General features: G+C 38.7%; 1 protein-coding gene and 1 pseudogene across 1 annotated transcript; one reads left to right on the top strand and one right to left on the bottom strand.

The window, feature by feature from the left end:
* The first annotated feature begins 3,537 nt into the window (after positions 1-3,537).
* Olr1720 (olfactory receptor 1720) lies at positions 3,538-4,467 on the top strand. The gene has a single exon (NM_001001116.1). It carries the CDS (start codon positions 3,538-3,540, stop codon positions 4,465-4,467), a length of 930 nt encoding a protein of 309 aa, NP_001001116.1.
* Positions 5,908-6,462, bottom strand: Or11a9-ps1 (olfactory receptor family 11 subfamily A member 9, pseudogene 1; annotated as a pseudogene).

The raw sequence follows: 11,689 nt of genomic DNA, 5'->3' as shown, positions 1-11,689 counted from the left end.
CAGTCTCTGTACCAATACAATACAGTTTTTAAACACCATTTCTCTGTAATACAGCTGGAGTTTAGGGATGATGATTTCACCAGAAGTCCTTTTAATGTTGAGAATAGTTTTCAATATCCTGGGTTTTTTGTTGCTTCAAATTGCTCTGTCTATCTCTTTGAAGTATTGAGTTGGGATTTTGTTGAGGATTGCATTGAATCTGTACATTGTTTTTGAAAAGATGGACATTTTTACTATATTCATCCTGCCAATCCATGTGTATGAGAGATCTTTCTATCTTCTGAGATCTGCAATTTCTTTCTTCAGAGACTTGAAGTTCTTGTCATACAGATCTTTCATTGTTGGTTAGTCACACCAAGGTGTTTTATATTATTTCTGACTATTGTGAATGGTTTCCCTAATTTCTTTCTTAGCCTGTTTATCTTTGAGTAGAGGGAGGCTACTGATTTGTTTGAGTTAATTTTATATCAACCATATTGCTGAAGTTGTTTATCAGCTCTAGGAGATTTCTGATATAATTTGGGGTCTCTTAAGTATACTAACATATCATCTGTAAATAGTGATATTTTGAATTCTTCCTTTCCAATTTGTATCGCTTTGACCTCCTTTTGTTGTCTAATTGCTCTGGCTATGATTTTGAGTACTATATTGAATAGGTAGGGAGAGAGTGGGCAGCCTTGTCTAGTCCCTGATTTTAGTGGGATTGCTTCAAGTTTCTTCCCATTTATTTTGATGTTTGCTATTGGTTACCTGCATATTGCTTTTACTATGTTTAGGTGTGGGCCTTGAATTCCTGATCTTTCCAAAACTTTTACCATGAAGGGATGTTTATTTTTGTCAAATGCTTTCTCAGCATCTAATGAGATGATCATGTTGTTTCTGTGGTACAGTGTCAGTCCTGGACAAAGACAGAAACAGGAAGGATCACATCCCAAACTGTTCCTCAGTTCCTGTGTCCTGAATGCTCTGGGCAGGTCCCTTGAAGCAGAAGTGGTGGTCTTCCCTGTTCTATCAGATGTGTCAACACTCATGGGAGACCAGTTCTCTCCTGTCAGAATCTGGGTACCTGTCATCTTACTTCTTTCTTGTGTACAATATGTTTTTTGTTCACATATTTAAGATATTTTTTTCATTTCCCTGGTGGATTTTCAAAGTCATTATACTTTTTTTTTGGAAGAGAGTCACATTATTTTATTCTGACTTTCTTGAACAGGTCATAGGGAGACAACTTCCAGAGTACCATCTTATCCTGAAGACCAGTAATTATTCTTACAAAATACATGTACTCTTTGGCCTTTTAAATAGAAATTATAGCCTCTAATATAAGGAAATTCACATCTAATTATGAAAAAAACTTATATAGCACAAAACCTGAAAACTAGACAACTCATTGAGACCATATCAACATAAGCACCAACCAGATCATCCTGTATATGTATGTGTATGCGCAAACACACACACACACACACACACACACACACATATTTAAGAAGAGATAAGACAATAAAAGGTAAATTATTCAATAATAGTTTAATGGTGGGGAGGAAGACAAAAACTATAACAAAATCTTGAAACTCTGATAAAATTTGACTAAACATGAAGAATTATTAGGTGAAAAGAGCAATGGAGATTAATGTTTGCAAGAGCACATGATGTCAGGAGTCAGAATTTTAAAAAGTATGCATGGCAAGCCAGAAAGACAGGACTACAAGCTAGGGGTGGAATAAGTGGGCAGAGGCACATCTCTGAGTTCCAGGTAACCAGACACAGTAAGTCTATGTAATTAATAGGAAAGAAGACACACTAGTGCTATTTAATTAAGAGTCAAGACAAAGCCAAACTGTTGGCAGTGAATTATAGTAATTAGTGTACAATGAGCATAGCCAGTTATACAGTTAATGCAATGAGCTTTGATTGAATGGATGAGAAAATGTACAGTTAAGGTACGAAAAGAAAAGGTGATCAAGGGGTTGAGATGAAGATTTTGTGGAGAACAATGTTATAACACCATTTACATATGAGGGAATGAAAGACATGGATGCACCATGTGTTCAAGTCACATCAGGAGACAATGCCTGGAGAAGAGTCGTTTCTTTCCTGATATACTGAAATGTACCACAAAAGGGGACAATGCAGAACCCACTTCTGTCTCCAATCATGCTAGGCAATTATCCATTTCATAACAAGTATTGGCTGTTTTTTATGCCAGGCACTAGGATTACTTTGAAGAGGAAATTTGATTCTCTTTTGCTCTATCATAATACATCTCATTTCCTTGTGAAGGAGGCAAATACTAGCTTAAAACTTTACTAAGTATTATGTATGTATGTGTGTATGTATGTATGTATGTATGTATGTATGCATGCGTGTATGTATTGTATAACTTCCTCCATATCACAATTGTGGTAATCTAGGAAGGTGGATGGTAGCTCTGCCAGTCAAACAAGTTTAAGACTTCCTAGGAGAGAAAGTATTATGGTATGAATAAACCCTATGATTTGAAACCATGTATTATCTCTCACTCATATCACAATTCAGTGAGGTACTTTGATGGTAGTAATTGAATCTGACTGTGCTGAAACTTTTGGTTATCTTTTGGATTACATAAACACACTGTGATTAGACACTGGTGGCATAAGAAGTGTTAACAGAAGTCACAGATACACACCAGACACACACTTCCCATATTGTCCTGTGTTGTCTTGGACTGCATCCAAAGGGGGTTCTTCTGTCTTACACTTGATCTTTGACACAAAATTATTTTTATTTATTTTTTATTTCTTAGTCTCTTCTATTATGCTAGCAAATGAAACTGACCAAGATAGGAAATTAGTAATGAGAAGTGTATATTATTGCTGATAATACTTCAAATGTGGGCGGTGAGGAACAATGGACTTTATGAGGTATCTCCAGATAAAAATAAGAGCCTTAAATGCCACACAAAGACTTATACAGTTTCTTAATATTATGTTTATCTATGCAACTTCTTTTTAAAAATAAGTAAAATGGTTTTATTTTTTGAAGCTACTCACTTGGCAGCCCTGTGAACCAACGCACTCAGTGAGGCAACAGTGGTCACAGTAAAACATCCAGGCAAACAGAAATAGTCTACTTAGTCTTCTGGACATGCAACTAGAGTGGTGACTCAAAGGATCGGCAGGAACATTTATTGAAATCCCACTGTGAGCAAAGCATTATGCTATGAACTAGGATACAGCCTCTGCATTCAATGTAATCACAGTCAAATATATTCATGGGAAAGTGGTTATTCAGCCACGTAACACACTGGTTAAATAGCATAGCTTTAATGTAGAGAGTTCCAGAAAGTCACTCAAATTGTCTTTAGTTTTCCATAGGGAGCCATTTTTAATGAAATCCAAGTCTTGAACCTCCCTTTGATATTCTGGTTTTCATTGCTCAATCAATGCTGTGAGGGAGACCCATTGACAGAAGACCAGGTCTGCCTTCATGCCTATTCTTGCCTGCTGTGAGAGAATTGTCTTCATACCAGTTACTTCTTGAAAAAGAAGACCCAAGATGAATTGCAGTCAAGCTCCTGACTTTATCCTCTTGGGACTATCCAGTGACCCAGAGAAATGGCAGCTCTTCTTTAGCATCTTCCTTGCTTTCTACTTGCTGGGCCTTTCAGGGAACCTGCTCCTTCTGTTAGCTATTGGTGCTGATGTCCACCTCCACATCCCCATGTATTTCTTCCTCAGTCAGCTCTCACTCGTGGATCTTTGCTTCATCACCACCACAGCTCCCAAAATGCTACAGACTCTGTGGACTGGAGATGGATCAATCTCATTCTCTGGATGCCTGACTCAGGTGTACTTCATTGCTGTTTTTGCGGACATGGATAACCTGCTTCTGGCAGTCATGGGTATTGACCGCTATGCTGCTATCTGCCACCCACTACTCTATCCACTTCTCATGACTCCTTGTAGATGTGGGGTTCTGGCCTCTGGGTCATGGGGAGTAGCTCACTGTGCATCTCTGGTCTATACTTTGTGCCTTTCTCAGCTATCTTTTCATTCCAATCAAGAGATCCCCCATTTTTTCTGTGATTCTAGGCCTCTCTTATGGCTTTCCTGCTCTGATACTCACCTCAATGAGTTCCTGATGATGACTTTGTCTGCAGTTTTAGGAATCAGTGCACTTCTCTGCATTGTAAGTTCTTATGGTTGTATTTTTTGTGCTGTGGCTAGAGTTCCATCAGCAAAGGGGAAAAGGAAAGCCCTGGCCACATGTGGTTCCCACCTCTCTGTAGTCCTCCTTTTCTATAGCACAGTTTTTGCCAACTACCTGAAGTCCCCATCTAGTTCTCACTCCTCTGGGGAGGTGGTAGCTGCTGTCATGTATACCTTGATAACTCCCACTCTGAACCCCTTCATTTATAGTCTGAGAAATAAGGATGTTAAGAATTCATTGAGAAGGACCCTGAACATGGAGAAGTCTCAGGACTGAGGATCATCACTCAAGAAGGATCATACCTCACCTCACTACCACACATGCAAATTCAGTCAATTAACATTATGACTTAGGGGAGAATTACATGATGGCTATGGCCAATCTTCATTGTTAATTTGACTGGATTTGGAATCATCCTAAACACAATACCTTTGGCATTTCTGTGAGGGTTTCTCTGCAGAGATTTCACTGAGGATTAGAGATCTATTTGACTGTGGGTGACACCATCCATTCCATAGAATTATCCTGCTCTGCTAAAGGGGAAAGGAAAACCCTAACTTATACCATTGTTCATAACTTTTTGCTTGTTGACCACAGATGCAGTATGAACTGTGAGCACATCTTTCTTCTATGCCTTTCTCATTCTGATGTATTGTATTCTTCAAACCATGAATAAAATGAAACTTTCATTCCTAAATTGCTTGTCAGGTATTTTGCCACAGCAACAGGACAGGTAACAAATACAGTCATCTATTGGAATTATATTATGTTGGTTGATATTATTTTTTCTTCCTCTACTCATATTCCTGATACATGAAAATTCATTGTAATCATTACAGATAATTTTATGAATTCCTACCAGTGATTTAGTAACAACAGCCCCCTGATATTCTAATAGGTTTTACTGCATTTACTGTTCTGGAGATCTGGTAAATTTAAGTATTTCTTTCTTTTACCAACTTCCTTGCTTTGGCTGACCTAGGATATCACTGACAATTCATGTTAAAGAAAGCTTTAGTGTTCACAGAAATTAAATCACAAGTAAGAAGTCAGTAACCTGAGGCGTCTGACAATAAATAACCCAGGTCAATAGGAACAGGATGAGAAAGAATATAATTTTATTCTATCTTTTAATGGAGAGCATATTACTTGATTCCTTTTAAAATAATTTACTATTGTTGTTATTTTATGGGTATTTATGTGTAAACTTACTTACGACATATCATTTTGTCAGAGAGGAAACTGAAAGTTGTATCATCAAGTTTGCTGAAACCAAATACACACAATAGGGAAGAGATCTTCAAATGTCATACTAGAATAATAAAGATGAACATTGTTTTACATTTGTGTTTGTATTGGTGTCTTGTTTCTCTAGTTTTCTTTTCATTCATCATTCACAGCAGTGTGATATACAGGGTACAGAGTGACCATTCAGTACATGCCTTCACTTTGTGATGTTCAAACCAGAGCAGTGTTTATGCTGTATGGAATTAACAACTCACAGTGATTTACATAATCTTTTAATTAACATGAGAAAACTGTTTAAGTATTATTCCCCCTCCATAGAATAATTCAGCAGACCTAAATTGGTATTCCGAGAAAGAACATAACTACTCCATCTTCAGCCCATTATAGGAGACTTTTCAATCAAGACACTGATAGTCAAATAGAAAAATCTTCACTGTCCTACTTCTTAGGTCATATTTCAATTGGTTTTCAGTAGAGAAGCCCTCTTAGTGTCTGCTTCAAATCCTGTTTTTTCAAGGTATAGATGCCAGGGTTAAAGATGGGGGTGACTACTGTATAGAGCAGGGCAATGACCTTGGAGAGGAGCTGAAAATGGACAGCAGAGGCCACAGTGTACATGAAGATTCCATAGAATATGGATACCACAGCCATGTGAGAGGAGCATGTGGAGAAGGCCTTGGTCCTTCTGGTTCCAGAGGGATCTCTCAGTATAGTCAGCACAATCTGAGCACACGATATCAGAACCAGCTCAAAGGGGATAGTCAGGAAGACAAAGGAGAGAAAAAATATAGTCACCTGGAACACTTGGGTATCTGAGCAAGCCAGGACCATCAAAGGTGAGAAATCACAGTGAAAGTGATATATTAGGTTGGGGGTCACAGAACCTCAGCTGGGCCATCAAACAACTAGTTCATCTACCATGAAGCTAGACATCCAGATGGTGAGCACCAACTCCAGGCACCATTGAGGCCTGATCAGGAGGGGGTATCATATTGCGTGACAGATTTCAAGGTAGCAATCAACTTAATAACCATCTATTATTTGAATATTATTGTTAGATACATACATATGAATGTGTCTGTGTAGGTATGTATGTTTGCACACACACACATAAAATCTGCTGAGTTCTTTTTTGTTGTTTATGTATAGTTGTTTATATATAGTTTATATATAGTTTATATATAGTTTATATATAGTTTATATATAGTTTATATATAGTTTTAAGACTGACCACCCTGCATTGGAAAACCAATAAGTAGATTTATTCCTGGGGGAGTTGAATTCTTCTTTCTCCAGAAGTTGTCAGCTGTCCATAGTTATCTGTCTAGAGGTGGAACCCCACACAAATTTCCCCTTTGCATATTGATATTGCTGCTGTTCTTGTCTTGTTTGTGGAGCCATTTCTAGCAGACACCTTTTCACAGCAGACTACCTGGTATTCTGGCTCCCACAATCTTTTCATCTACTTCTGAGAGGTTCACGTAGAGATAAGAGCTATGATATAGGTATATCTATTAAAGGTATTGTCTGTCTTTGTCTCTGAGGTGTGTTTCCTGTATGCAGTAAAATGCTGGGTCCTCTTTATGTATCCAGTCTGTTAGTCTATGTCTTTTTATTGGGGAATTGAGTCCATTAATGTTGAGAGGTGTAATTACATTTTGTGTCTCTCTTTTGGTTTCATTTCAAGGAGATTATATTCTTGCTTTCTGTATGGCATAGTTTCTCTCCTTGTGTTGGGGTTTTCCATCTATTATCCTTTGTAGGGCTGGATTTGTAGAAAGATATTGTGTAAATTTGGTTTGGTCATGGAATATCTTGGTTTCTCCATCTATGTTAATTGAGAGTTTTCCTGGATATAGTAGCCTGAGCTGGCATTTGTATTCTCTTAGGGTCTGTATGACATCTGTCCAGGTTCTTCTGGCTTTCATAATCTCTGGTGAGAAGTCTGGTGTGATTCTGATAGTTCTGCCTTTATATGTCACTTGAACTTTTTCCCTTACTGCTTTTAATATTCTTTCTTTCTTTGTGCATTTGGTGATTTAACTATTATGAGACAGGAGGAATTTCTCTTCTGGTCCAATCTATTTGGAGTTCTGTAGGCTTCTTGTATGTTTATGGGCATCTCTTTCTTTAGGTTAGGGAAGTTTTCTTCTGTAATTTTGTTGAATATATTTACTGGTCCTTTAAGTTGGGAGTCTTCACTTTCTTTTATACCTATTATCCTTAGGTTTGACCTTCTCATTGTGTCCCGGATTTCCTGGATGTTTTGGGCTAGGAGCTTTTTGCATTTTACATTATCTTTAATAGTTGTGTCAATGTTTACTATGGTATCTTCTGCCCCTGAGATTCTCTCTTCTATCTCTTGTATTCTGTTGGTGATGCTTGTATCTATGACTCCTGGTCTCTTCCTAGGTTTTCTATCTACAGGATTGTCTCCTTTTGTGCTTTCTTTATTGTTTCTATTTCCGTTTTTAAATCCTGGACCATTTTGTTCAATTCCTTCACCTGTTTGGTTGTGTTTTCCTGTAATTCTTTCAGGGATTTTTGTGTTTACTCTTTAAGGGCTTCTACTTGTTTACTTGTGTTGTCCTGCATTTCTTTAAGTGAGTTATTTATGTCCTTCTTAAAGTCCTCCATCATTATGATAAAATGTAATTTTAAATATAAATCTTGCTTTTCTCCTTTGTTTGGATATCCAGTATTTTCTTTGGTGAGGGAACTGGGCTCTGATGATACCAAGTAGTCTTGGTTTCTATTGCTTAGGTTCCTGAACTTGCCTCTCAACATCTTGTTGTCTCTGGTGTTTGCTTGTCTTACTGTTTCTGAGAGTGGCTTGACCATCTTGTAGGCCTCTGTGTCAGCACTCTTGTAGAACTGTTATTCTGTTTTCTTTAAGCCTTTTCTGGGAATAAGTGCTCTGATCTCAGGTGTGTAGGCACTCCTCGTGACTGTCTTTCAGCTCTAGGCTAGGGCAGGAATCAGAAGGGTCCTGCCCCTGACTGTTCTTAGGTCCCTGCACCCCGGGGGCACAGTTGGTACTAGGTGATTCCTTCTTGGGTTGGGAAGGTGGGCAGAGGGTAGTCTCCTCTGATTTCTCAGGAGTGTCCACATTTCTGAGGGTCTAGCTCTCTCCCCCACAGGATTTAGATGCAGGGAGCTGTTTGACCGGTTCAGTTCAGTCCTGGGCGCAGACCAGAACCTCAGGTACCATTGGCTGACTGATCATTCCTATATTCCTGTGTCCAGAGGCTCTGTGCAGTTTCCCCTTGGACCAGGGATGTGGGCCGTGGTGTGCAGAAGTCACAGTCTGTCCTGCGGTCGCAGAGTATCTGAAATTCTGGGTGTTCAGCTCTCTTCCCCTGAGGATTTGTGTTCAGTTCCGGGCACCAGATGGTTTTCAAAAACACCAGAAAACCACAAAATGTAACATTTAAAGTTATTTATCTTTTGTTGAGACATATCTGCTCCTAACATTTCCCATTTGGTGGATCTAACGAAGAAATCGAGTGTCTCTACCTACAGTTCAGGTAATACTTTGTGGCTAGGCAGCCAATGGGCAGAAACAGCCTACAGACTAATACTGCACAAAAAGGGACACCTTATCCAGAAGAATTGACTGATAATCTTTGCTGACCCAGAATTATCAGCCTTTCAAGATTTTTGCATTTCAAGAGTCTGTCAGTTGATTTTGGGCCAGAAGGCTGAAGGATGCGTTCACATGTTACTAACAGATGATTGTGCTGGTGGAGACTTGTCTCTACAACTTCTCAGTTCTGGAAGCCATATTAGGCTTCCTATGTTTATAGATATTTGGTCATTCTCAGATTTCTGACAGGGTTGAAGACTGATTATAGTCTCCTAGCCTACTCAGGCTGTTTAACTTTGAAAACACATATTTAATTAGATGATTATTAGAGTATACACACTAACCAGGATATAGTATAGATTTTAAGCCTTTCTTAAGCTGGAATGGATAATTAAATATTCTGTTTAACTGTTAAAATGTTGGACTGGGTGTTAGGTATGTTTTATGCTTTTAAATTACAAAATAATAATTGTGCTCAGCTTATATTTAAGAGAAAAGTTTTTTTTTAATTAGACAGAAAGGGTGAAATGTAGGTTGATTATGCAGATGGAGGCAGATACAGGGTAGAACGAGGCCTGTCATTGGACAAGAAGGAAGGATGGGTGGGTGGGAGAAAAGTTTTGGAGAGGAGGAGGAGACTGGAGCGGGAGGAGAAGTGAGCAGCTGAAAGAGCTCTTCCCAATACTCTGGTCCTTCCTTCTCTCTCCGTAGTTCACATGGCTCCATCTTCAGAATCTTCTCATTTCTATGAAAATGCTGAAACTGTGTTGTCCACATAGTCCATAGAGATGTACTGGGCCTCATCAGGGCATGGCCATGACAGAGCAGTGTGGAAATAGTGCAGTGAATGTGAGCCTGGGGGAGGTGCATGGTAACATCAGGGCCTTTCTCTGAGAACTCCCAACAAGTGTACTAGGGCTGGGTAGGAGTGGGGATGGGTTGGGGTAGGGAACAGAGTTGCAGACTAGAAAGACAATGGGGCTCTGACCGATCTGCCCCAAGCAACGTTGCAGACTAGGAGGAAAATTGGGCTCAGGCAGGGCACCCAGGTCCCACATTGGCTGAGCTCTGTGGAGGTCCCAGCTGGGGCAAGTGTTGTGGAAGGGGTTTCATCTGTGTTCCTGGTTATGACAGAACTCTTAGTGGACAGGCAGACTGTGGGAAATGGGAGAGGAGCAGGTGTGCCCAAGTAGAGTTGCAGATCAGAAGGAAGACAGGGCTGCAGCAGAGCTGATAGGTCCTGCATATGCTGGGATCTGTGGGAGTCCCAGCTGGGGCAGTTATTGGGGTAGGTTTTCACCTGTGTTCCTAGTTGTTGTAGACTTCCTGGAAGACAGGTAGTCTATTTCCTGGATTAAGGCAGACTTTCTGGGAGACAGAAAGATTGTGGAGAATGGGAGAAGGGTAGGCATGCCCGATCTGTACTGGATGGAGTTGTTTGACTTTCAAATAACATGGGAGGCTTTGGAGGGCTTAAAGCATTAGACACGGGTAATAGTAATCCCAGATGAACAGTATTCCTTGGACATGAATGGAAATGATATCATTCTAAGTCTCCATGTGTATTTTGTACTTACAAGTAAATTCATTAGAAATACTGTTATTTTTTCTATCAGCAACTTAATGATAGCAATAAATAGTTAAATGATTGAACATTTTAATTCCACCTAACTTTTGTATGGTGTAGGAATTGCAAAGATTAGAAAATAAATACATACTATAATTAAAAATATGTCTCCCATGACTGTACGTTTTTGCGAAGGTGACAAATGTGAGTCTATACTTGGAATAACAGTGTAGAATTGGTGAATTTTCTACTTCATAACCTTCTATGGTTCATTGTTTCCCTAGAGCGCCTCCTATGATATACATTAGAAAAAGATTTGCACATTTTCTTTTCGTTATTCTGATCAGATCAATTTGATTTTGAATTCAGTCATGTTCCTAAGAGGAAGGAAGAAATAAGATAATTACTGCAACTTCACAGTTCTAGCAAGTGTATGTACCCAAAGACACAGAAACATTATTCCCTTATGATTTGGGGAATGGACTAGTCTTCTCCATATTATGAACACCTGTACATCTTTATTAGAGTGAAAAAATGGACTTTTAGTAATTTCACATGTTGTCTTGGTGTTCCTAAATAGTTAAATGTTTTTTAGCTGACTTCAATGAATGGTCCTTGAAGAGATATTTGTGAATTGTGAAAATCATCTTCAAATATGGTGAAAATTGAGTGGGAAATAGGAGAATATATTTTTATTTAGACAAGAATTCTTATTTAGATCTAATTAGTTTTGCAGTATTGTCAGAAACTTATGGTAGATGATTAATGAACATATGTTAGGATCTATACTTACTTATAAAAGTGCAATTTAAAGCTCATACATCAGTTAGAGTGGGTCGAATTAGAGGCCAGGAAATATCATGGGCTCATGTACACTTAGTTTATTTACTTAGTTACTTAGTTAGGCTTATTTACTTAGTTAGGAAGGTTGATCAATGATTAGAAATAGATGATGAGTTGCAAATATGGTCGCTCTGCTTTCCTGTCTGATTTTTGGCCAAAATTGATGGCTGTTTAGGCATTTTATTCTTCACTCATCAGGAAAATTCCCAATGGAAACATTACTATTTATCACTAATGAGTAATTTTGGGAACTG

This window comes from Rattus norvegicus, chromosome 20, assembly GCF_036323735.1.
Source record: "Rattus norvegicus strain BN/NHsdMcwi chromosome 20, GRCr8, whole genome shotgun sequence".
In the NCBI taxonomy this organism is placed as follows: Eukaryota; Metazoa; Chordata; class Mammalia; order Rodentia; family Muridae; genus Rattus; species Rattus norvegicus.
This window is presented reverse-complemented; position numbering and strand designations above follow the sequence as displayed.